Source organism: Ambystoma mexicanum, chromosome 2p, assembly GCF_040938575.1.
Source record: "Ambystoma mexicanum isolate Mex_15411 chromosome 2p, UKY_AmexF1_1, whole genome shotgun sequence".
Lineage (NCBI taxonomy): Eukaryota > Metazoa > Chordata > Amphibia > Caudata > Ambystomatidae > Ambystoma > Ambystoma mexicanum.
The window spans coordinates 1,467,831,603-1,467,858,875 of NC_090923.1; the positions used below are offsets into that span (position 1 = coordinate 1,467,831,603).

The following is a 27,273-nucleotide window of genomic DNA, read 5'->3' on the forward strand; positions in this document are numbered from 1 at the left end:
TCCGAACTTGTACCTGCAAAATAAAAAGACAGTCAGAGCGCATCGTGAAGCAGGCAACAAGCGCTTACTTACGTGCTTCCAGGCGCTTCTATTCATCACACGGGCTCCATCTTCAACTCACTTCAGCCCGTCATCCGCCATCGCCGGAACCCTGCAAAACAAGAGACATCATTACTAAAGACTTTTAAAGACATTAGAATTACTCGAAACTTACCGTTTGTGCAGTAAACGACGGACAGCAGTCCTCTGAAGTCAAGAGGCCTGCTCCCCTTACCCAGTGAAGAAACTGGTTACAGCACCCTGCCCCGAGGCAGATGGAGAGCACGGTGTTCACTTACCTAAGGTGAGAGCGTTAACCTTTGGGGTTCTACAGGAGAAGAGAAAGGGAAGAAGAGAGAGACATTCAATAACCCAGTTCATTAATCCCATATTTTCTATCTGCAGACATCTTACCCTTCGAGTCAGACATACAGTGCACAGAGGTCCAGCCCAAAGAGCCAGCCGTGTGTTACACATCACCTTTGAAGATACGATATACGCCCAGTCAAGACCGGCGCCTCTATGGGAATCAGGTGAGCGTTACAACAGATCTGTCCCTCATTCACACTGCTGAGCGAAGCTCAGTCAGCCAATCAATCAGAAGGTCATTAATGCAAGCAGGCAGCCATTCAGGCTCACAATGCATTCAGGCCATTCACTTCCACCCAGACACCCATAACATGGCATGGGGATTGGGACAAGCACCCAGCCTTTCAGCACACCACACCGCATTCATGTCAGTTTCAGACAGGGCTGTCTCATTTTTTGTGTCACTCACACAGATACTAGACACCCATAACATGGAATGTATATTGGTCACATGCTCCATTCACCCAGGTCCCACCCCAAGGGGTTACTCACTGCATACAGTCACTGGGAAGGCCCCAGCCAGTCTGGCCTGGACTGCCCCACAATACCATATATGGTTCTTCCACCGAACAGCCTGTCAGAGCAAGAGACAGAGTCAGGGCTTCCCAGGACTTTGGGAAAACAAGGCAACGGGTAAACAAAACCAAGAGGCCACCGGGGCCATCTTGTCTCCTATCAGGAATTCACTGATTCCTATGGCAGGGCCTCGGTATACCAAAATGGAGGATACCCAAAACACCTGTCAAATTCAGCATGGAGCTGCCACCTTCCCATGCCCTGCTCTGTGGGCCACACACAGGGGCCCAAAAACATGCACTAGGGGTACAGGGTTGTACCCATATCCATGGGTGCCATACGGGTATCCCAAGGGTCTCTGTTCACCACAACCAAAAAGATGAAGAGCTGCACTGCCAGGAGTCCACCACAGACTCCTGTGCAGAAAACAACACAACACATATAAGGGTGTACAGGACAAGGACATGAAGGCCCTGTCCCTCCAAGCATTTCCAGCATCACATCCCCCCCCCCCAGACTGAGGTTAGGGTGGTCTAATCTCCCACAAGATTTACACCCTCATCCAGACTGTCAACATGCCTTCTGGAAAGGCCATCTGCATCGTGACTCTTCCCTAGTCTTTGCTCAAAAGTGAAGTCTAGCCCTTGCAGGCTAATGGACCACCTGAGCAGTTTCAGGTTTTCACCGTTCATCTGCATAAGCCATTTTAACAGACTTATGGTCTGTTTGGACCCTGAAGGTAAAGTAAGGCCTAAAACGCCAAAGGCTCCAAACTATACTGAAACATTCCTTTTCAACAGTAGCCCACCTAAGTTCTCTACCTTTGAGTTTCCTACTGATGAATATGATAGGATGTTCCCCCCCTTTGTCATCGAACTCGGACAAGACGGCTCCAATTCTGGCGTCACATGAATCAGTTTGAAAAATAAATGGTTTGCTGTAATCAGGCGCACACAACACAGGTGCCCTATACAGACTTTCCTTCATGCCAACAAAGGCCCTCTGACAGTCTTCAGTCCAATTAATCTTCCTTGCTTGTTTGGGCGAAGTCAGAACTGTCAGAGGGGCAGCTATGGTTCCATAGTCTGCCATGAAGTTCCAGTAATACCCAGTGAGGCCCAAAAAAGCTCTCACCTGGGTTTGAGTAGTGGTAGTCTCCCAGTCATGTACATCTTGTACCTTACTATGGAGAAGTTGGATTCGACCCCTCCTACCTCATGACCAAGGTAAGTGACTTTCCCCTGAGCTATCTGGCACTTGATGGCCTGGAGAGAGAGGTTAGACACAGAAGGCCTCCAGCCCTGTGAGCGGTTGATTGACCAACCTTTGGAAGGTGGAAGCTGCATTCTTCAACTGAAAAGTCATAACTGGTAGAGCCCCTCAGGTGTTGAAAACAGTTTTTTCCTTGGCCTGGTCCGTCAGAGCTAATTGCCAATAGCCTGAGGTAAGGCAAAGGTGCTTCCAAATTTGGCAGCACCTATGGTGTCCACAAGCTCATCCACAAGCTCATCAGCCATGGGCAATGGGTGTGCACCAGTTCTGATGACGACACTGACTCCTCTGTAGTCCACAAAGAACCTCCAATCCTTGGTACCTGCCTTGGAACTTGCCTTGGGGACAAGGACCACTGGACTGTACCAGGGACTGGTTTGAGGGTTCAATTACACCCAGATACAACATCTTGGCGACCTCAGCCTGGATGTGGTTCTTTACAGTATCTGACATCCGGTAGCACCTGCTTTTGATAGGTACACTGTCACTAGTGTCAATTTTGTGCTTGCACCACGGGGAGAGGCCTGGTGTTAGTGAGAACAGAGGGGAATGCTGCTGGAGCAAAGCCCTTCAGGGCCTCTGTTGCTCTGGTGTCAGATATGGAGAGAGATGCTCTCCCTCCACTGAGCCATCCTGATTGTTGGTATGCAGCAAATCAGGAAGGGGCTCGCTCTCATCCTCCTCTTGGTCTAAAGCTAGCAGAAGACATGAGACTCCCTCTCTTCTGTGGAAAGGTTTGAGCTTGTTGACGTGGAATAACTGAGGGGCTACCCAAGGGACTCCATGTCAACCAGATAATTGACTTTGCCCATCTTGGAGATTATCCTGAAGGGTCCAGTCCACTTGTCTTCCAAAGCTCGAAGCTTGGTAGGCTCCATTACAAGGATCTCCTGTCCTGGAGTCCAATCCACTTGTGAGGCCCTATGGTCAAGCCAGTACTTGTTCAATTCTTGGCGTGTCCTAAGATTCGCCGATGCCTGGCCCATCATCTGTGCCTTCCTCCGCCTGAGGCCTAACAAGTAGTCCCCCACTTGCTTGGCAGGATCTGGAGGGGTGGCTTCCAAACCTTCTCTTACTAAGGCAAGGGGCCCCCTCACGGAATGTCCAAAGAGAAGCTCAAAGGGGCTGAAACCAACACCCTCTTCAGGCGCTTCTCTATAGGCGAACAGCAGGCATGGTATGAGGAGATCCAATTTCCTCCTTAGGGGCTCTTCCAAATCACCCAGCATGCCCTTGAGAGTTATATTAAACCTCTCAACCAGACTATTGTAGGTTACTCCGCATTCCTTCCATGTGGCTTGCATGTAACTAGGCATGAAGTTGGATCCTCTGTCAGAGATCACCTCTTTAGGGAATCCAACTCTGGTAAAAATGGCCAGGAGATCCCTGGCAACCTTGGCATTAATGGTCCGACGGGGTATAGCCTCGGGTTACCTGGTGGCATGATCAACCAGAACCAGGATGAACCGGTGGTCTCCTGATGTGGGAGGGTCTAGGGGACCGACAATGTCGATGCCAACCCTTGCAAATGTTGTGCCAACCACTGGCAAAGGCTGCAGTGAGGCAATGACACTGCCTCCAGTCTTGCTATTGCCAGACAACTGACAAGTGGGACAGATCCGGTAGTGGGACTCCACTTCTACTCCCACCTGGGGCCAGTAGAAATATACAGAGAGCCTTTGCTTAGTCTTCTTGGTCCAAGAGGACCAGCTAAGGGCACCTCATGCACCAACTGCAACAGGAAGGGCCTGTTGTCATGACCACTCACAGGATCCCACACATCCCCTCTTATGGTCCTGTTAGAACAAGACTCCAGAAGAGTGGGAGGCAGGCAGGCTGGACTCATTCTTGGCGCATCTGGCGCCAGTCACGTTGTCTCTGTAGTCTCGGTAGGAGAGGGGTTAACAGACGTTCTGGTTCACCCAGATGGTAATACATTGAGCCATTAACCGGCTTCCTGGTTCAACCATGATGGTGGTACATTGAACCAGAGCTGCACCAGCAGTGACTATCCTGTTGCTGGGTGTTGCTGGCTATATAAGCCACACCCAGACAATCAGCAGTGCTTCGCATTGATTTCCTTTCTAGGCAGCGTGATGCTTACGGCGGAACCTGACCCTGCAACGAAGAAGAAACAACACGTCAGTGGGAATAAATACACAGCAACGGATCCAGAAAACAGCGTCTCCTACTCACCTCTGTAGTCGCTAGCTAACGGTTCCAGGCTCGCGTGTCTCCACTGCTTCATTCAGCAACTAGGAAGCTCCGGACCAGCGATCAGCTGTTCTGCAGCCCCGCTCTGATCGGTTTTTCATACCTGAAGCTCCGGACCTAGTCACGGCACCCTCGATACTCGCTCGACACCTGAAGGGAAGAAAACATTTATTAACAGGCAAGTCAGCCATTGGACTTTTTATAGAACGCTGCAAGCACACCTCATACTTACCCAAACGAGAGTAATACGGCGAGCGCCGTACACCTAGCAAGAAAGCACAGTTGCATTGACCCTGAAGTAAGGAGGCGCACAGCAAGCGCCACGGATAGCAAACCGTACTGTGTATAAACCAGGACAAAAGGCACATGGCTACACTGCAATCATCCAGCATTCAGTGTGCAAAGGACTGCCAACACGTGGGCGGTGACAAGACCACGTGCACGTTTAAACACAGCAGCAATTCCTCTCATGCAGCGCAACGCATGGAGAGACATTTGGTGCAACCTCAAGTCGCAGCCGGTCTGGATTTGACGCTGAGTGAAGTAACTGAAGTGTATCAGTTAGCTGCATGGACATTTGGCGCCCTTGCAGTAGAAGCAGGACAGAGAGCCCACCAATACAATATCTCATATGAGCAAAATCAAGGATGAAGCATGGTGCACAGGCATCCAGACAGCCCTCCTTAACAAAGTTAAATGCTCTAAGACAAAATAGCATCCCAATGTAAAGCACTCAACAACCTCCCCATGTCCCCATCACTCCACCCTCACAACCCTTGCCCGCAAATACCTCTCTTTGCCTTTAGAGAAGTCACAGAGCTATAAGTCTCCCCCCCCCCATATCATCACAGCTTTCATCAATGCCTCCTTCTCCTCCGGAACTGTACCTCAATGCCTAAAAGAAGTCTGAGTTCGCCCCCGCTCCTAAAGAAAAACTCTCTACATCCCACCTCCCCCAATGACTATCTCCCCATCACCACCGTCCCCTTCCTCCTCAAAATCCTAGATAAAGCCGCCCATAACCAAATCCAACACTAATTGGAAACCCATGCCATTCTAGGCAGAAGGCAATCGGGATTCCGCAAAGGCCATTGGACCGAAACTGCCCTCCTAGATTTAAAGAATCAAATTACCAAAATAATGGACACAGGCAAACCTGCTCTCCTCCTACTACTCGATCTCTCCGCAGCATTTGACCTAGTGGACCATGGCATACTCACATCTCACCTATTCCATGCAGCTCACTTCTCTCACAAAGCAACTACTTGGATCACATCATTTCTAGAAGGTAGAGCCATGAAAGTGTACTCTGACCAGGCCAACGCTCCCCTTACCACCATAAACTGTGGAGTCCCACAAGGGTCATGCACTGCACCGACCCTCTACAACCTATTCACTAAACCCCTCTTTGACTTAGTGGACTCTCTCGGCATAGCCTACACAAACTATGCCGATGACACACAAGTTCTCCTCCCCCTCACTGGAGACTATGCCCAAGACACAGAAGCTCTCCTCAACATCTACACCACGATCCAAACCTGGATGGCTATTAATGGTCTTTGCCTTAACGGCGACAAAACAGAGATCATCATCATCATCCTGGCCCCCAGCGAAACTCTCTCCAAGCTCAGCCAAGAATACTCACACATGACCATTGACAACATTAGCATACCTGTCTCCTTTGCCGTGAAGACCCTAGGAGTCTACCTAGACGCTACACTCTCCATGACAAGACAAGTCAGCGCCATCTCCTCTTCATCCGCACTGACCATCAAACTCATCTATGCCATAAAACCCTACCTTAACACTCCTAACTGCCTCTCCATCGCTAAAGCCACCATGGAACCAGACTAAATTATTGCAACGCCCTTTTAGCCGGCACATCATCCAGAAATCTAAACAAGCTCCAAATAGTGCAAAACAATGCGCTCCGTGCCTCTCTGCACATCCCCAAATTTGACCATGTATCGTAGGCCCGAAGAAATGCTCACTGGCTGCCAGTCAAGGAAAGAATCAATTTCAAAATACTCACCCTCACACACAAATGCATCAATCACACTGCACCTTCCTATCTAACAGAAACCATAACCAGGAAATCTTCCCTCCGTCCTACAAGAAGCCACCATGCCAACCTACTCCAAGTTCCTACCATAAGAAGAGCCAAAGCTGGAGGAATTGGCTTCCCACACATAGCACCCAAGCTCTGGAACAACCTCCCCAACTCTCCCAGAGCTGAACCCTCTCTGTACTCCTTTTGCAAATCCCTCAAAACCACTCTTTTTACATAATGTTTCCGCCCTCCCCCCGCTGACATGAACTGTACCTTAACGTTTTGATGTCTGTACTGCCAGCTTATGTAAGAAAAATGCTACTGTAAAGCAAAATGCCTTGTAATCACTATCAACCCTCCTTTTGTAACCAGCCAATGTTTAATATGTAACAGCGCCACGATGCCCACGGGCTGTTGTGCGCTTTAAAAATACGAATAAATAAATAAATAAAGCAGAACTCCCAGAGGGGAACCAGGACCAAGGAAAAACAGAGGATAGGGAAAGAGCCAGGAGCGCAAACGTTAATCCCTGTTCTTTCATCCCAGGTGGAGTCCCATAAAAGAACAGCCCACACCCCAGCTGAGAAACCCCCAAGGCTCCTAGTCCTTCTGCAGAGACAAGGTAAGCGTAACACCTGTAAACCTGCGGTACCACCAACCTCTTGAGGGCGCCAGTTTCAGGCTTAGTGGGCTCACTACAAAGAAGCTCACCCTCCCAATACATCTTGAACGACCTAGGCACTTCACCTTGTGCCTGGGCCTGTTTTCTTAGACACTCGAGAGAGAGTGGCACTCTCTCTGACCCTTACAGAAGTCTCCCCTACAGGACCCCCTTTCAGCCAGCAGGTATTGAAGGTCATGGTGATCCTCTCCCGCAGGAGGGTCTTCTGGCTCTTCTCTCTCGGGAGTTGAGTTTCTGATTGCCACTGGACCCAGCCTGTCCGGAGCCTGAATCCCAGTGGGTGCTGCTGAAGCAACAGGAAAAGAAGGCAGCCCCTTCGCAGGGGTGGCCTTCTTGCTCTTCATTCTTGCCTTGGTTCTCCCCTTTGGCTTGGGTACCTGACTATCAGTCAGACCCGGTGTGACCTGTGATCTAGTGACTGTGATCTAGCAGCAGTCAGGGGTAGCCCATCAGAGAGCAACCCAACTAAATCATTACCCAATAAAATGTTGTCGGGTACATTGTGCTGAACCAGGACGGGAAGCTTTGCTGTCTTGTCCGCAATCGTGATGGTGACTAGGGCAAAAGGAGATCATTTGGGAGGCCCACCAGCTAACCTAGTAGTTCTCAGAGGAGCACCTACATAGTCCTCTGGCATGTGCCGGGTTATGTCCACCACTGACATACTTGCCCCAGTGTCTTTCAAGCCAGACGAAGGCTGGACATTCAGAAGGACGCTTCTTAAAAATCTGTAGGTGTTTGGTGGGATAGTAGCCAGTACTTCTGCAAACCGGTCCCAGGCCCCAAGGGACACCAGGGTAATCTCTGCAGGACCACCAAATGTGATTCCTGTAGAGGAGGGGAGGACAGCTACCTCTACCTCAGGCATGGAGCAAGGGTAGGTCAGGCTGACAGCATGGACTCCAAGTGCCTTTTTCACTTGGGGTCACCCTTGTGGTCCAGAGCCCCACAGTCCCAACAAGTGCCAGGAATGCAAGGTACGATACTGGATCCACTGGGAGCCTGCTTTGCAGCAGGAGAAAAGCTACTCTTACTCCCACCCACATAAGACTTATCGCCACTAGATTTTTTGTTCTTAGGAGAGGTAGGTCCTGCTCCACCCATTATCCCTGTGGGGGAAAGTGGGAGCCATCCGGTGTGTGTGATTTAATTCAATTGCCCGACTTTACCTGACCCCTCTGTTGGGAAATGTCAGGTAAACAGTTTTATTACAAGTCCGTTGTGCAAAGGTGTTCGTGTCGGAAAGGGAGGGAAGTCAGAGAATTCGAATATCCTACGTCGTGTGATGGGGAAGTTTGTTTGTTTGTTTTGTTTGTAATGCGCGACAGACCCAAGGGTAACCGGGTGCAGTGAGGAGAATATGCAAAGCTTGCAATGTTATATAAAATTACAGTGTTACAAAATATACAGTGGTAGAGGGATAAATATGTACAGTCTTAACAGGAGGTAGATCAGATCAGGAGATTGAGGAATTGCTATACAGTGAGGCAGTCAGTTATATACAGTGTTAGTATGAATATTTACACATGTGGTATATCTTAGTAATGCATATATGCCTTCAGATGAAGTAACGTGATACAAGTATCTAGCAGTACGTTACATATTTTTGTCATTGAGGTGTTTAATAAGATTCGATCTGAAGTGTGAAAAAGATGGTTGGTCTGATCTCAGATTGTGTGGCAAGGCACTCCACCATTAAGCAGCTAGTATGGGAAAACTGGTACCACCAATTTTAGCGAGTTTAAATCTAGGGGTTACGAAGCAGTTGGAATTGGGGGTTCTTGTAGGCCTGCTACAGCTTTTTGTTTTTATTTTATCCATCAGGTAACTGGGAGCAGCATTATTAAGGGCTTTGCACGGCAGGGAGATCATTCTCAGATGGATTTTATTGTCGGTGGAGAGCCATTTGTATTGGTGTCTGAAAGAGGAAATATGTTCCCTTTTGTTTATGCCTAAAGCAGCTCTTAAGGCATTATTTTGTAGGATTTGTAACCTTTTGGTGATAGTTTTGTTGCACCACTATAAAGGGCATTACAGTAATCAAGTCGGGATAATATTAGGGCTCTCGCTAGGATCATGCAGCTATCGTTAGATAAGAAGGGTTTACCTGCTCTTATTAATTTGCAGGTATATGCTGTGGTGGAAGCTAATGAGTTGACTTGTTTGGTGAAGGACATAGTAGAATCAAGATAGAAACCTAGTGTTTTCACTTCTCTTGAGACCTTGATTGCCATCTATGTTGAACATAGAGTAGTCCTTACCTAACTTGTTGATGTTGGCCTGCGTACCCAAGATAATCAATTCGGTCTTATCGTTCAGGCAGAGGCCGTGGGAGGCCATCCATGCCTGAATAATGAGGTGCACCCTATTCACCAACTCCCTACCCTTGCTGTGATCCCCAGAAAGCGGGAGGAGAATCTGTGTATTATCTGCATAATTAGTGTAGGTGATACCTAGAAGGTCCAGATCATCGAAGAGGGGCTTATTGAATATGTTATATAAAGTCGGTGAAACACAAGAGCCTTGAGGGACTCCACAAGTGATAGGTGTAGGGTCGGCTGCTGCAGAAGGGGAGAAAACTCTCATTGTTCTCTCGCTCAAGAATGATTCAATCCATTTGGTGGCATGGGTAGAGAAGTGTGCAGCAGTATCTAAGTGTTTGCAGAGGACCTTGTGGTCCACTAGATCGAAAGCGGCTGAGAGATCAAGTAGGAGGAGCAGTGCTGTCTTGCCTTGATCTCTCAGTTCGTCTATTTGCGTCTTTAAATCAATGAGGGCAGTTTCAGTTCCGTGGAGTGGACGGAAACCAGATTGTCTAGCACCCAATGGATTATGTAATTCAAGGTGTCTTTGAATTTGTGTGTAGGCAACCTTGTCTAGTATTTTCAGTAAGAAAGGTACCGTAGTGATAGGCCGGTAGTTGGTGGGGATGAGGGGGTCTAGAGTCTGCTTCTTGAGAAGCAGTAGCACCCAAGATTGTTTTAGATTAGCCGGGATGTTACCTGTGGCAAAGGAGGCGTTTTTTAATTTAGAAATGAACGGTGAAAGGTCTCTGGCAGCGTCTTTTATTAGTTGCGCTGGACAGATGTCACCTTTGCAATTTGAAGGTTTGAGGGAGAGAATAATTTTCTCTACCTCTAAGGTAGTAGTTTTAGTGAAGGAAAATGTATTAGTAGGGTCGTTAGTGGTGTCGTTGGGAAGCAGTTTATCATGGAGGTTTAAGGATTCTTTTTTAGTTAGATTTTGTTTTGCAATGTGGTAATTTTGTTTGCTAAGGCAGTTTGGATATCTACACCAAGTCTGGTCATTATTACAGGTGTCTGGTGTAGTAATGGGAGACTCAAGTTCTTTCAGAATGGAGAAGAGTTCCTTCATACTTGAGTTAGAGTTTGCAATGCAATTATTATAAGAATTACGCTTTGCTAGGCAGATTTCATTTTTATAGTGCCGAGAGATGTTGATTAAATTAATTTTGTTCTCCTTAGTTGGATAAAGTTTCCAGTCTGATTCACATTTTCTTTTGGTCAGGCGCAGGGCTTTAAGTTCTGGCGTGAACCATTTGTTTAGGTGCGCCTTAGGTTTACTTGTTCACATTTTGAGTGGGGCGATTTTGTCCATAGTGGTACTCATGATGTTATTGTATTCGTTGACCAATACACTAGGGTCAAGGTTGTCTGGCAATGCATTTAAAGTTGGAAGGATCAGGGGAACATTACCCACTGTAATATTCTTTTTGTTTCTTGTGGGGCAGGGTGGAGCCGCCTGTGGGGCTGGAATGAGTGGTTTAGTGGTGAGAAGGTTAAAGGACACCAGGGAGTGGTCGGTCCAGGATAAGGGCGTAGTAGATGAGACTATGGCTGAGCAGTTGGAATCAGCGATCCAGTCAAGTGTTCTGCCCTTCACATGGGTAGGGGTGTTGACTGTTTGGGTTAGTCCTAAGGTGGTGAGGGTATTGGCAATATTTGATGCTTGAGCATCTGCTTGGTCATTGAAAGTAAGGTTAAAGTCCCATAGTACCAGCAATTGTGAAGTAGTTTTGGTGTTGTTAGACAGGAGGCTGTGCAAGTCCTCCTCAAAGGTTCCAAGTGGACCCGGTGGTCTGTAAATTAGATGAATGGATAGAGTTTGGGTATTCTTTATCAGGATTTTTGCAGTGAGAGCTTCACAAGATTGCATGGTTGTGGCAGAGGCTAGGCGTAGTGATAGGTTTATTTTGGATTTAATGGCAATTCCACCTCCACCACCTCCACGGGAGCCTTCTCGGTCCTGCCTAGATATGGTATACCCATCGGGAACGCCCAGCATGAGTGAGGGGCCTGCCGCATTATGTAACCAGGTCTCGGTTATAGCAATAAAATCTAGATTGGCTTCCGTAATTAGGTCCGCTAGGTCGATAGCATGTGCCACTAGGGATCTTACATTAAGGAGAGCTCCCTTTAAGGAGTGTTCTTCAGGGTCCATTTTAGTTGGGGCAGTATTTGAAGAATTAGTATTTGTCTTAGCTTTACAGGTTTTAATATTTATGTTCACTGGTAAGGAATGAGGGGGATTGGGACTATTGTATATCCCAGTATGTTGGCCTTTCAGCGTGCGCTTTATAGCGGGAAGGGATCTTCTAGGTGGTTTGTAAAGTTTATTGAGTCTGGCCCGTAAGTTGAGGTTTCTCTCGTGAGTTGGAGTGGGCTGCGAGGAGAAGGCTAATTGGCTTGGTAAGGCCTGGTACATGGTGCTAGTATGGTCGGAGTAGTTGAATGCATTAGGAGTGGTAGATGTGAGAGGAGGCGCAAGAATTGACTTAGTTTGGTGGACTTCAGTGGGGCACTTCTGAGTGCTGAGGGCATGGAGCAGGGCCATGGTCAATATAGTGTATATTTTAAGTAGGCATGACATAGTGTAAAGCTGTCACTAGTGACAAATAATGCCACTTGGTGCGAGCAGACAAAAATTTCGGGCAGTCTGGGTTGTTAAATTTCAGATGCTTATATGACTTAAGTATTACCAGTCATGGTGGGTACAATGGCTAGGAACATTTATCAAGTGTGGCTGAATCTGTGCAATCGGGATGCCATTCACTAGTGGGGCACAGATTTATAAATTGTGAACAGGCACGTTAAATGTGCTAGGTGCGATTTATCAAATGTTACAAAATCTAGTCAATCTAAATGCCATTTACTGATGAGGTACTGAAGGTTTACGAAATGGATGAGAATGACCGGGATGTAGAACAGAACGGTATCCAGGCATTGCATCGAATACATAGTATCGAATGCAAAAGCATCGGGAAAAAATGCACCTAAAAAATGCATTTTTTTTGTAGGTAAAGGTTTTTTGTTTTGGACTATAATGGGTTTTAAGGGGTAAAAAAACAGGTGTTGGAGGGGGCCCCCATTTAAAAAAATGCTTTTTTTCAATGCATTTATTTTCAATGGTTTTGCATTTGATGCTTTTGCATTCGATGCAATCACTAGGAACCGAACAGAACATAGGGGATAGTGGCAATGGTAGTGTCACAGTAGATTGGGATTTCAGAAGATGATAATCAGAGGGACGGGATTGGTAGGGTTTGTGAAGCAAATAAGGGTGACTGGGATCATGGAATGAATGGAGGGGTTGTGGGAATCGTAGTGTTCTGTAAATGCAGTAGACTGGAGTTTCGTAAAATAATAATTAGAGGGACGTGAAGGAGAATGATTGGGAGAATTTCTATAGGGAACAGGAAAACAAGGATTCTGAGAAAGGAGAAAGATGGTTTCTGAATACAATGGGGTGTGCAATAGATTCAGCAGAGGCAGAGGGGATGGTGTATTTTCAAAAGGGAAGTTTATTGGGTGGAAGGGAGGTCGATTTACTACAGCTCATAAAAGCCTCAGGCACCTTTTCCTCCTCGTCCCTTTCTGCGTCTCACCTGTGGCATTTCCCAGAGTACAACCCCAGGTTCCCCTACCCAGGTGATCCTTCCCCACAAACTGGATCCAACAGTGATGGCCGTGTCCTGGCCACCTGGATAACGGATTCCTGGGCTCTACCTGGGAGAAAACCTTCAGGTTTCTCACAGCTTCCAATGGTGTATTCACACTCCCCTCTTGTGGAGGCTCATTTTCTGGTTCTTCTATAGTTGTTTTTCGCACCGCATGATACAGTGGCGATTCAGGTAGCTCCTCAAATCATGCGAAGGACACCGGCCACAGTATTTTGGACATACCAAAGGCTTTCCTTATATTTTGTGCCCCGATCTTCCCTCTCCTTGACAGCTCTGATATAGTCTCAATAAATAGAATTGTGTAATGTAATATACCAATCAGAATTGCTTGATCCTCCATGTTATCGTTAATAGATTAATACAATTTCAAGAAAGGGGCCAGAGAAATGTACAACATGGATATCACACTCCATGAATCCAAAACAGTGAGCCCGTCTTTGCCAATGTGGCTTCCTCTTAAACCACCCCCTGGCCCCCTGTCTTGTATTGTATATGAGGAGTCAGATGAAGATAATTAAGAATTGAGAGCTGTAGATCCACTTCCCCTTCCACGTCTTCATGGCTGATGTACAAAACGTCCTTTCATAGGTCACCAAGGATTTTTTCAAGGTGCCCATGAGCAGTATTAATTTAATGGCGATTTTCCATTTGGTGGTGTTCCTAACCCCTCAGCCCCCAAGGCCTCAGTTGCCTGGGCCCTTAAACAACTGAGTCCCCCATTTCAATCATTCTTTCTATTCTGGTGATGTCCATCCTTAACGAGGTTTCAACTATTTGTTCATTCAACTTGGCCCCTAATAGCCTTCATAGCTCGGAGTGCTAATGCCAGGGACAACATGTCTTCCAACCGACCCCTGCAAGGTACTGTGTCCTTCCAAACTCATTTGCAGTGCTTGGGTTTCTCCCCAGCTGCTTTATTCTTCTCAAACAGGACAGAGGCAGGAGCCTTGTACAGCACTTTGTAGGGAGGGTTCAGGTGAGGGATTAGCAAAGGCTTTCCCCCTGGCATTGTTGCAACTGATGCCCCCACTAGCGCCTCCATCCCCTTTCAATAGTTCATTGTCTGTTATATGTCCCGTGTTTTTCCGCACACATTCTGGTTTTGTTAAAAACTTTATTTTTCCCCTGCTTTTTCCAGCCACTGTGATTTTAGGCAGCAGTGATGTAGCAACCTCCAAGGTCGGCTCATGGCTCTTGGTTTTCTCAACACTCTTCTGGGGGGCGCAGGCACTAAGCGCTTCTACTTGCATCACCCCCTGGTCTCCCCCTTTGGGCTCCAGCATCGTGTGAAGTTGTCATGTCACTCACTTTGGTTTCACGACACCCTCAGCTCTGGCTCCAAAATCTGAGTTCCATGCCCCCCACCGCCCTGCAATGCCATTTGGTTCTCTTAGTACATTAAGCCAGTTAGGTCACCCCCACATAGTATACAAGCAGAGGGCCTATTTGGTGAGGGAGGGTTGGGGAAGGAATTGGAGGGGTCTGAGTCTATCCTCCTGGATCATAACTTTTATTGTGCCGCAACCCTCTTCTAAGAGTTGGCAAAGCTGGCAAGGTCTTTTCCAGCAGTTGTTATGGCCTGTTACACATGCTATCTTTGATCCCCCCACCCCCTTCCCCTACACTCAAAGAGTTCTTATCAGCTTTCGATACATGCCGGTTGCCTGAATTAGCCGCAACCGCAGACCTGCTGTCAATTTACAGTCTGGGGTCAGGGATCCCCACACAGGCAGTTTCCCTAAGTCCCTGGGTACCAAACCCCTTCGCCGACTCTAGAAACACATTTTCTGGAGCCGCCACAAACACAGCAACTTCGGATGGTTTACACGGGACAAGCAATAGATTGTAGTCCCATAATCTGGCCTCAATTTCAAGTTCAAGAGGCTCCAGGGGGATCTTGCCTCCCTTAGTTGAACGTCCCGTTGAAAAAGCGACACACTTGTCCTCCATTGACTTTGATCTTGCGCTGACAGTGCCGCCACCAACAGCATCCCGTTTTATATAGCCACTTCTCAAGCTGCAACCCTCCGCCACCCCCTAAGTGACCCTTTTATCATGTTTGTTTGAGCATTAGAATTTGGGAAGCAGAGAATATATTGGTTTACACAGATGTTTCCTTTTGTATTACATGTTTAGGCTCATGAAAAAAGCTCATAATTTTCTCACAAGGCTAATCTCAAGCCAATGAGAACACGTTAATTTAATCCAAACATTTGTACCCACTGGTATACCAGTCAACAAAGGGCCTGAGCAGTTACAACACAGCACTCTATATGAGGCTCAGAGGAAATAATTAAAATAATAATAAATACATGTATTCTGTCGTTGTCACCCCGATGTTGTTCATCACCCCACTCCACCACAACAGCACAAATGCTCTGTGGAGACTCCCGGCTGACTGGCGAGTGACTGGACTCACTGCCGGACACCACGCCACCCTGTGGTCTTTATAGAGTTTGTTAAAGGAACAGCAGCTCCAGTAAAGCAGTACAGGGCTCCACACTACTCCAGCAGACAATTCACGGTCATCTAAGTGCCTGAAAGGCTTTATGCAACTAACTGGACTCGCTGCCGGAATCTGCGCTGCCCTGAGGTCTTTATAGAGTTTGTTAAAGGCACAGCAGCTCCAGTAAACCAATACAGGTCTCCACACTCCTCCAGCAGACGCTTCACAAAGGTGCTTTGCAGGACAAGCTGGGATCCCCCAAAGTCTTGGGTCGAAACTATAAACAGCAACGCTCCTGTTTGGTACCCAATGTTTCGGCTTGTCAGTTCACTGGTTGTCCAAGTGACACTTCCTAGACAGCTTACTTGCAGGGTTACCTGGAGGCGTCGAGAATGATTAGTCCCACCACTCCAAAGGTTTTGAAGCAACTTCACAGGTCTTCTGAGATCAAGCGCAAAGCAGGGCTCGACCGGGACAACAACGGGATTCGGGTGACAGCCCTCTTCAGTGCGTCTCTGGATCGTCCTTTGTTCTCCTTGGCTCTTCAGGATACATGGTTCCTTCTACAGACTTGTTAAAAAATCTGTTGCTGATCTACTGGAATGGACACCAGGACCATCCTCATATCCAAAGTTAGGCGATATGATATGATACAATATGATACACCCGGCCCACCAATGAGAAGATCTGCCCCATGCACGCACGCCAGCAGCGGTACATTCAGTGACCACTGGGGTCTTCATGCGCTCATGCACACCAGACACCCTGGCACCAGTAATGTGGATTGGGACCCGACAGTCCCAGACCACTTCCTGGATGCCTACACACATGACCTGCAGGGACCTGGGAAAGAAAAAGCTTTTGCAGGCAATTGCATTCCCAAATAAGTAGAGGAGTTGCTAGGGGGTGCTGAAGGGGCTATAGCCCTGGGTCCTTTGATTGTAGGCCCAGATAGAAGCTCAAGGACTACAACAAAAAGGCTAGCTAGCCCTGAATCCCGCTAGTCCCGACATTAGCTCAGCCCCTGATCTTTTCCAGACCTAGCAACATCCCTGCAAATAAGTAAGTCCTGAACCTGGAAAGGCAGGGCGGCGGTCAGAGAACAAAATGGCCAATGGGACAGAGAAAAGATCTTGTGACACAGCCATCTCGGACACCAGCAACAGTCCTGGGACAAACAAAATAAACGCGGTATTTCACGGTAAAAAGTTACACAAAGATAAGAAAAAGTATTACTGTCTGTTCTAAGGCACATTATACAACCACCAAAAAATCCTTAGTGTCTAGGGCTGTCAAACGATATGGCCCCATTGCTCGATACTGTAAGTTATTTTACACAATGATAAAATGTTAATAACTAATGGCAACAGAGTCGTTAGATTAAGAGAAACAACGTTTTTAGTACTTACAGCCTGAAGGACATGCCAGTTCCCCATAACAATGAGCTAAAACCCAGTGGAGTGCAGCTGAGGGCTGTGTTCCACTGTACAAAGTCAGGTCAAGATGCAGAAACAAACGCAAAAGGTCTGGGGGTCCATAGACTATGGGGGAAAAGTTGCTTCAAGAGAAATCTTTTCTAACAACAGTTGCCCCCTGTTATCTCCCAGTGATCCAAATGTTTTTGACATGTCCACCTCACCCATGAGGGCTCTGTACTCCAGCAAAAACCATAAGAATGTACTAGATATTTTAGGAAAGATTTTCATTACCACAGTCCTGAGGATTACAATAATATGTGAACCCTTACAATATCGCAATGTAATAGCTCTGTTGTAACTTATTTCGCACAGTTAGTTACTAATGTATTGCTTGTTGCCTTTCATACTAGGCCCTCTTCTTGACTCTACAGTGAGCTCGTTAAGAGCCCGTGAAGAGGAAGAGCTCCTCCCTGCAGTCAATCGTGGCTCTAAGGGAATACCTTCTGTTATCCATGAGTCGGGTGAGTGGCGAATGGCTGCAGTTGCGCTGTAGAGAGGATGTTGGAAAAAGTGTGTGTGTCTACTGCAATTCAAGTCTTTGTTTCTGTTGTTCCTTTACACGCGTTGGCATTACGATTCTCATTAACTTTCTGGCTAAAATACTGTCGGAATGTGCCATTGGAATGGACCCCATTTCCGGATCTCCTCTTCCAAGCAAAGCACCAGCGCTACCCACTCATCTAGGAGTTCCCTGGGCATACATCCGTTTGAGATCTAGTGCTATAGGCGCCTTCATTTAAGTATCAAAGCAAAGCATTTCCAACTAAAGGGCAACATTTTAGCATGACTTGATTAAGGTAGACAGGCCAGTCACTTCTGTTCCATCTTGCCTAAGCTACAGGGCTTTTGCTTTTGTTTCTGGCTTTATTTATGGATCCGTTATTTAATATATGCCTAATCTGTGGATATGAATTTCATATCGTACATTCTGTTTGTGATTATAATCTACAATTTCAAGTATCTTGTGCCCCCCCTGGGGGGTGGGCTCATGGGGAGTGGGGCATCTTTACATCAGGGGTACACATTCCAAGTTGCAAGCTATTAGACAGGCACAGAAAGTTACACGCCCCCTCGATTCTCTGTATGGACACAGCATACCATTTCTTACTTGCCAATAGTCAAGCACGACTGGCCAACGGCTAGTGTTCAGTGCACATTTTGAGGTCTGTTTACATGGATAACCCGTATGTATGGAGTGGAACATCTAGATGGGGATTAATTAACTCAGCTGTTGCCTTCTTTCCATCTTGTGCAGGTTTGTTTTGCTGTTGTATTACATTCAAGACAGTGTTTAGTTAAGCATCCATCTCCTTACCTAGATAGAATGCTAACCAGTCAGGTTCAGCACAATTCCAGAAGCCGCAGTATTGTGACACTGGAAACCACACAATACTAGAAAGAAAAGACCACGAAACAAGATACTTTCTGCTGTGCACATCTATTGTGGAAAACCATCCCACCAGATATCTGCAAGGCTCCAACGCTACTACAGTTCAGGACAGAACTGAATACCCTGCTTTTCAGACAGTTCCTTAGGTAGTGGTCCAACCTTGAAAGCACTAGCCCTGTTGTCTCTGATTGTCACAAACAGGGCTCACCTTACCAACGTTACTAAACAGAACATTCACATCATGCCATAGCCTTGCAGCTAGGTTTTCACTTTTAAAAGCATACTCACACACACATACATGCATAAATGCATGTATACATACACGCATACATATAGAACTACTGCCTTCTCACCTGAAATTTCACTTCACCATTTCCTGTTCTTTGTTCAAGTTGTGCCCCCTACCATTGTTTTGTTTTAACATGTGTTCACTGTGTAGCTATGTCTCATGTCCACTGAAAAATACTTAGATCACTCAATTTCTTTAAAGCAGCAATGGTGGACTTTTGGATTTTAACCAACCTGCTGATCACTGTTAACATATGATTGGAGATTAATTTGAATAACCTCTTTGGCTTGCATTCTGCTTGCTTAGAAGGTTTATGGGCCTGCATCATGGAGCGATTGTGGCACCAGCAATTATTATGAAGGATCTTCTCCATCATGACTGTGCGTGACCTTTCAGTAGCTTTTGAATCCATATACCATGCTGTTCAAGCTGGTTGCCAGGAAATGGATATTCCTAAAACCTCTTTCTTTGTTTAACTCATTTCCTTCCTGATGATGTTTCGGGATGACTTTGCAGAAATATGCACCATTATAGTACTACAACACGTCTAATTCTATAGGAGCTGATGGCCCTGCACACCCCATACACATCTAGCTTTCAACAGCTCTGAATCTGTTTTACTCACAACACCCCACAGGGAAGGGGAAGTGAAAATGACACAATTAGAAAATGCAACAGACGTCAGAGATCTGTTACGAGCCACAGGATGTGATCAGTAACTCCACTGTCCGTTTTCATTCTCCCTCACTGCTCTATCTCTCCCTCAGACTCTCATAACCTAAATAGCTCTGATCTGTACGAGGAGGCAATTTTGACAGGGTTTTCTGACGCTTTTCATTTCGAGTCATTTTGAAGACTCAACTGATTTGGGCTGAAGAACTTCCAACACTCCAAATGGATCAGTATCAGGAATATCCTTGTTTGATTCCCTCCGATAGCATTCTTCTTAGAACCACACTTTTTAAAGGAAGCACTATTTCTTGAACCTTCTAGTAACTGAGCATTCTTAACTACTCTACATTTAAAAAGAAGATATTTTTATTAATTTTAGTGTTGCAGTTAACGTTAACAACATAACCAGTAACGCCTCCCTTCTCCCCCCGCCCCACAAGAGGTTTAGTCCGCCGCTTATCCCTTTAGCTAGCTCGTTTACGATTATAGGATATCCAGTATTCTAATCTTGTGTGGGCACCACTGCCATATAGTCGCTTTGTAGATACGGCAGTATTGGGGCCCATTCCTGTGTGAATCTCCCTTGGTCTCCTTGAATTTTGTAAGTTACCCATTCCAGTGCCACGAAGTTCCAAACTTTATGTAAAGACTGGAGGGGGGTTATCTATACTCCTGCCCTCTATATGGCAGAGTAGAAGCACAGAGCACACCTGCCAAGGCTTTTCTTTTTTAATGTGTTTATTGGTTTTATTAACAGTACACACATGTCATTGCAGGATTTCCAATTTGTTACATTTCCAACAACTTCCCAAACGTCTTTAAACTCCCAACTCCCCTCCCTCCTGCCCCAAGCCCACCTATAGTGCGGTCCGCATTCCGTAGTGGATGTTGAACACTTGCCCCTTCATGATTATACTGCTTGTTCCATGTTATTGTCCTCGTTTCGGCTGAACAATGCAACAGTGGGGGCTATCGATTGCATTATGTCAGTTCCGGGCTCTTGTTTTTGCTCCCCCAGTGCCTTCTCTCACACCCCCGTCTCAGCTGTCGACCATTTCTGCAATTCCTCCCACCGCCGGCGAACGTTTGGTGCTGTGGCAGCTTTTCATCTCATTGCAATCCTGTGCATTGCCAGTACATACATGAGGTCCTTGATCTTACTCATTGCCTTCTGTTTGGTACCCCTAATAAGCATGCTTCTGGGGTTTGTATATCTAGGGTAACTCCCCCCAAGGCCACCCTGGTTGCAATACTCTTCCAAAATTCCTGTATCATATCGCATTCCCAAAACATGTGTGTCATACCCACATTCTCTTTAGTACATTTGGGACACTTCTGACTACTAGCACCTCTGAACTTGGATATTGCCTCTGGCGTGAGGTATGCTCTTTGAGTGACATAAAATTGAAGCATCTGCAGTCTAGCATTCCTTGAGACTTTCTTGTGTGAGACTGTTACCCCATTCTTTTTCTTCAAAGGCCCTCCCCAATTTCCTCTCCCAACTCGCTTTGCATTTCATTTCTTCTCTCTTGCATATTCTTAATCAGTCCATCTCTTACGCAAACAGTGTTTTGTTCGTGTTCCTGTTTAGGGTCATGATAAATATTAAGTCCAAGATATCTAAAGGAGGACCTACTCCACAGCAAGAGCAAGACCGGTAATTCTGTGTAGCTCTTTACCGCCAACTGCGCCAGTGGGAATAAACTGGATTTGTTCTTATTTATACCTATCCCAATAAGTGTGCTGAAGTTATCTAGTACTTCTAACACATACTGAAGGTTCTTGTCTGGGTCATGTAAGTATATCAACATGTCATCTGCATACACGTTCTATGGTGAATCGTTGTGTTAGATTGCCAGGGCCTAACTCCTGCAGTAGTAGATTCTCTATGTAATTGGTGGGGTCCGACCCCTCCTTACCCTGTGGCAGACTGATGATCCTGATGTTATTAGGTCTGGCTCTACCTTCGGCGTCTTAGGCTCTTTCCTATAGTAATTTGACTTTTTGCTGTAATATATTTACTTTCCTGGACATTTGCACTCTCAGTAGTGTTTTCCTGTACCTGAGTTTCCAATGTGCTTGTGCGTTCTGTCAGGCCACATACGTCCTGCCTCAGTAGGCCGACATCTATCCGGACTTCATCAATTGTGGATTCTAGTGTGGCTTGTAATGCAGCAATGGCATTTAGAATCTGTTGGTTTTCGTGGTCCACGACTTCCCTCAGAACTTTAGCTTGACCTGCTTCTCCATTTTTGTTTGCATCCTCCACCGAGCTATCTTGGCTTTTTGCATAGGATTCCATGGTGGTCTGTTTGCCTCTGGCTTTGTTGTTTTTGGCTGCCATTGGTTCATAGGGCCTCTGTTCCCCACCTACTATGTACCCTGTGCTCTCCGGATTCTCCCCACTGCGCAGTGGACTCTGTTATTCTTTGCCCACCTGGCTTAGTTGGTCTTGCGTCTGTACTTCTCACCACCGCTGTTTCTTATATTGAGTGTCCGCCAGTGTCTAGTCTGTTTTACTTCCGGCACTGCGGGTTCACGTAATTATCCTTAGTTGCTACCTTCTCGTCTGTAGCTCGCAGCCTTGAGCTACTCTTCTGCCCACTTGTTTCAATACGCTTCAATTCTCAATGGGATTCCGCTCAGCGCCTCAGCCCGCAGGGTTTATGTCCATGGATCCTTGCTTTATTCAGCTGTTATTAAGAGGAGGTAGGTGGTTGCCGTCCGGTCACTGGTGGGCCTGAGTGGAGAAGTCTAGTTGCAGTATATGGTATCAGTTATCCGTGTGACCTAGCGTGTCTCAGTTTGTGTATGTTACACTCTCCGGCTGCTCACCACCTACTGCACGAGTGCCTGCCCCAGAGTTCAGGATAGCATGGGCTCAGGCTACCTCTACTGCTTATTTCCACTGATCAGGGGTGTCCCCAGAATCACCTCTTTTTCGATAAGGCAATGTAATATCCCAGCAGCTCAGTTGGAATGTTAAACTCTCCTGGTAGAATTAATTAGGGCTCCCTCAGCGATTCCTCCTATCCCGAGTAGAACGTGTTAGCGTACCAGGCATCTCGTATTAGAGCTACCAGTGGCTATTAGGTGGTGGTGACTGCTAAACAGGGCAGGATACAGTCCGGAATGTTTGCGTTAAATTTTCTCCTACACACTTTGCTGTGCTGCCACTCAATGCTCGGTGCACGCCTTGCGCAAGTCTGCTGTGCAGGTGGCCTGCTGATGTCTCTATCCTACGGCATGGGCTGGCTTGCCTTCCTCTCACCCGCTTCTTACCGCCGGGGTTGCGCCGACACGTCGGGTGTTGCGTACCAACTCCTTGCTGCTTTTCGGGACCTCCGGGCACTGGGTCCTCCCACCCGACGCTAGGCGCCGCCGGCAGCTCTCCCACCTTCATTCGCGCAAGGAAACACCCCGGACCTCACAGGCTGCACCGCTTCTCTTCATGCGTGCGCTGGTTCAGGGTACCACCCCGTGGTAGGGTATTGTCTCCACCACTTATTCGCTTCCCTCCGCTGCTGTTTCTTCGCCATGGCATACTTTTCCTGCCCCAGGTCGCGGGCGGCTGGGCCTCGGCTACTCTGTGCTGCTGCCGATCAAGCTCAGCGATGTTCTGCTGCTGACCGCCAAGTGCTGCATTGACTCCTCTGTAGTCCACACATCACTTCCAATCCTTGGTTACCTGCCTGGGAACTTGCCTTGGGGACAAGGACCACTGGACTGGACCAGGGACCGGTTTGAGGGTTCACTTACACCCAGATCCAACATCTTGGCAATCTCAACCTGGATGTGGTTCTTTACAGTATCTGACATCCGGTAGCACCTGCTTTTGACAGGTACACTGTCACCAGTGTCAATTTTGTGCCTGCACCACAGGGTGAGGCCTGGTGTCAGTGAGAACAGAAGGGAATACTGCTGGAGCAAAGCCCTGCAGGGCCTCTGCTGCTCTGGTGTCAGATCTGGAGAGAGATGCACTCCCTCCACTAAGGCATCCTGAGGGTTGCTATGCAGCAAATCGGAAAGGGGCTCGCTCTCTTCCTCCTCTTGCTCTGAAGCTAGCAGAAGACTTGAAACTACCTCTCTTCTGTGGAAAGGTTTGAGCTTGTTGACGTGGAATACCTGAGGGGCTGCTCCAGGGACTCCCATGTCAACCAGATAATTGACTTTGCCCATCTTGGAGATTATCTTGAAGGGTCCAGTCCACTTGTCTGCCAAAGCTTGAGGCTTGGCAGGCTCCATTACAAGGATCTCCTGTCCTGGAGTCCACTCCACTTGTGAGGCCCTAAGGTATTGCCAGTACTTGTTCAATTCTTGGCTTGTCCTAAGATTTGCTGATGCCTGGCCCATCATCTGTGTCTTCCTCCGCCTGAGGCCTAACACATAGTCCCCCACTTGCTTGGCAGGACCTGGAGCGGTGGCTTCCAAACCTATTCTCTAACTAAGGGAAGGGGCCTCCTCACGGAATGTCCAAAGAGAAGCTCAAATGGGCTGAAGCCAACACCCTCTTCAGGCGCTTCTCCATAGGCGAACAGCAGGCATGGCAGGAGGAGATCCAATTTCCTCCTTAGGGGCTCTGCCAAAGCACCCAACATGCCCTTGAGAGTTGTATTAAACCTCTCAACCAGACCATTGTAGGTTACTCTGTATTCCTTCCACATGGCTTCCATGTAACTAGAGATGAAGTTGGATCCTCTGTCAGAGACCACCTCTTTAGGGAATCCAACTCTGAAAAAATGTCCAGGAGATCCCTGGCAACCTTGGCATTAATGGTCTGAAGGGGTATAGCCTCTGGTGGCATGATCAACCAGGACCAGGATTAACCGGTGTTCTCCTGATGTGGGAGGGTCTAGGGGACCGACAATGTCGATGTCAACCCTTGCAAATGGTGTGCCAACCACTGGCAAAGGCTGCAGTGGGGCAATGACACTGTCTCCAGTCTTGCCAGACAACTGACAAGTGGGACAGGTCCGGCTGTGGGACTCCTCTTTTACTCCCGCACAGGGCCAGTAGAAATGTGCAGAGAGCCTTTGCTTAGTCTTCTTGGTCCAAGAGGACCAGCTAAGGGCACCTCATACGCCAACTGCAACAGGAAGAGCCTGTTGTCATGACCAAAGGATCCCACACATCCACTCTTCTGGCGCCAGTCACGTTGTCTCTGTAGTCTCTGTAGTCTGGGTAGGAGAGGGGTTAACAGACATCCTGGTTCACCCAGATGGTAATACATTGAGCCATTAACAGGCTTCCTGGTTCAACCAAGATGGTGGTACTTCGAGCCAAAGAGGTGCACCAGCAGTGACTGTCCTGATGCTTGGTGTGGCTGGCTATATAAGCTACACCCAGACAATCAGCAGTGCTTCGCGCTGTACTTCCTTTCTAGGCAGCGTGATGCTTACCAGCGGTATCCGACCCGGCAACGAAGAAGAAACAACACGTCAGCGGAAATAATAAATACACAGCAACGGATCCAGAAAACAGTGTCTCTTACTCACCTCTGAAGTCGCTAGCTAACGGTTCCAGGCTCACGTGTCTCCCCTTCTTCATTCAGCAACTAGGAAGCGCCGGACTCGCGATCAGCTGTTCTGCAGCCCGCTCCGATCGGTTCTTCATTCCTGAAGCTCCGGACATGCTCACAGCACCCTCGATACTCGCTCGACTCCTGAAGGGACAAAAACATTTATCAACAGGCAAGTCAGCCATTGGACTTTTTATAGAATGCCGCAAGCACACCTCATACTTACCCGAACGAGAGTAATACGGCGAGCGCCGTACACCTAGCAAGAACGTACAGTTGCACTGACCCTGAAGTAAGGAGGCGCACAGCAAGAGCCACAGATAGCGAACCGTACTGTGTACAAACCAGGACAAAAGGCACACGGCTACGCCGCAAGCATCCAGCATTCAGTGTGCAAAGGACTGCCAACACGTGCACGGTGACAAGACCACGTGCACGTTTAAACACAGCAGCAATTTTTCTCATGCAGTGCAACGCATGAAGAGAGAGCCATTTGGTGCAACCTGAAGTCGCCGCCGGTCTGGATTTGACGCTCCGTGAAGTAACTGAAGTGCATCAGTTAGCTTCATGGACATTTGGCGCCCCTGCAGTAGAAGAGAGCCCACCAATACAATATCTCAGGTGAGCAGAACTCCCAGAGGGCGACTAGGACCAAGGAAAAACAGAGGGAGGGGAAGGATCCAGGAGGTCATACGTTAATCCCTGTGCTTTCATCCCAAGTGCAGTCCCATAAAAGAACAGCCCATGCCCCAGCTGAGAAACACCCGAGGCTCCTTGTCCTTCAGCAGAGACAAGGTAAGCTTAACACCTGTAAACCTAGGGTACCACCAACCTCTTGAGTGCACCAGGTTCAGGCTTAGTGGGCTCACTACAAAGGAGCGCACCCTCCCAATAAATATTGAACGACCTAGCACTTCACCTTTTGCCTGGGCCTGTTTTCTTAGACCTTCGAAAGAGAGAGTGGTACTCTCTCTGACCCTTACAGAAGTCTCCCCCAGAGGGCCCCCCTTCACCCAGTAGGCATTGAAGGTCAGAGTGATCCTCTGGGTTGAGCACCTCTCATGCAGGAGGGTTTTCTGGCTCTTCTCCCTCAGGAGTTGAGTCTCAGATTACCACTGGACCCAGCCTGTCCAGAGCCTGAATCCCGGTGGGTGCTGCTGAAGCAGCAGGGAGAGAAGGAACCCACTTCCGTCACGCCTTGGGTCTCCCCTTTGGCTTGGGTACCTTACTATCAGTCAGACCCGGTGTGACCTGTGATCTAGTTACTGTGACCTAGCAGCAGTCAGGGGTAGCCCATCAGAGAGCAACCCCAACTAAATCATTACTTAACAAAATGTTGGCAGATACATTGTCCTGAACCAGGATGGGAAGCTTTGCTGTCTTGTCCGCAATCGTAATGGTGACTAGGGCAACAAGAGATAATTTGGGAGGCCCACCAGCTAACCTAGTAGTTCTCAGAGGAGCACCTACATAGTCCTCTGGCATGAGCAGGGTCCTGTCCACCACTGTCATACTTGCCCCAGTGTCTTTCAAGCCAATAGAAGGCTGGACATTCAGAAGGACGCCTCTCAAAAATCTGCAAGTGTTTTGTGGGATAGTAGCCAGTACTTCTGCGAACTGGTCTCAGGCCTCAAGGGACACTAGGGAAATCTCTGCAGGACCACCAAATGTGATTCCTGTAGAGTAGGGGAGGACTGCGGCCTCTACCTCAGGCATGGAGCAAGGGTAGGTCAGGCTATCAGTCTGGACTCCAAGTGCCTTACCTTTTCACTTGGGGTCACCCTTGTGGTCCAGAGCCCCACAGTCCCAACAAGTGCAAGGAATGCGAGGTACGGTACTGGATCCACTGGGATACTGCTTTGCAGCAGGAGAAAATCTACACTTACTCCCACCCCCATAAGACTTATCGCCACTAGATATTTTGTTCTTCGGAGAGGAAGGTTTAAGTTTATTCGACTGTGATTTGCTTTTGGGGCTGCTCAGATTTCTGAGAGGTCCCTTTCTCTTTGTCCTTCTCCTTCCCACTGGGTTCCTTAGGAGACACCTGGTGGGAAACCCACTTGCCAGCCATTCTGTCCAGCTTAAAGGGATCCAAAATCTTCTGGTTGGCAACATACTGGCGCAGCTCTGGTGAACAGGCTTCAGAAAAATGCTCAAAAAATAAAAGGTGGGACAATTCAACAAAATTTTTCACCTTGTATCCATCAATCTACCCCATCATGTTCATATGCGCAGCACTCGCCCAGTCATCCCAAGACACATTCTCTCTCTTTTTATATTTCCTGAACCTTTTAAGGTATTGAGTACGTGTCTTCCTCCCTCCTGCTGATGTTCTTTTTCCCCTCACCTCTTTGCACC

General features: G+C 47.6%; 1 protein-coding gene across 4 annotated transcripts in view; it reads left to right on the forward strand.

Annotated features, from left to right (window-relative positions):
• LOC138567628 (uncharacterized) overlaps nucleotides 1–27,273 on the forward strand; it is a 534,099-nt gene that overhangs the window by 229,417 nt on the left and 277,409 nt on the right. For 2 of the 4 annotated variants that reach the window (XM_069646054.1, XM_069646055.1), the window contains exon 5: nucleotides 17,397–17,507. The exons of 1 other annotated variant lie outside the window; for it this stretch is intronic. In XM_069646054.1, coding sequence (XP_069502155.1) covers nucleotides 17,397–17,507 — 111 coding nt within the window. Of the gene's footprint in view, nucleotides 1–7,006; nucleotides 7,083–17,396; nucleotides 17,508–27,273 lie in introns of all 4 variants that reach the window. One more of the 4 variants, XM_069646057.1, reaches the window with a different exon arrangement.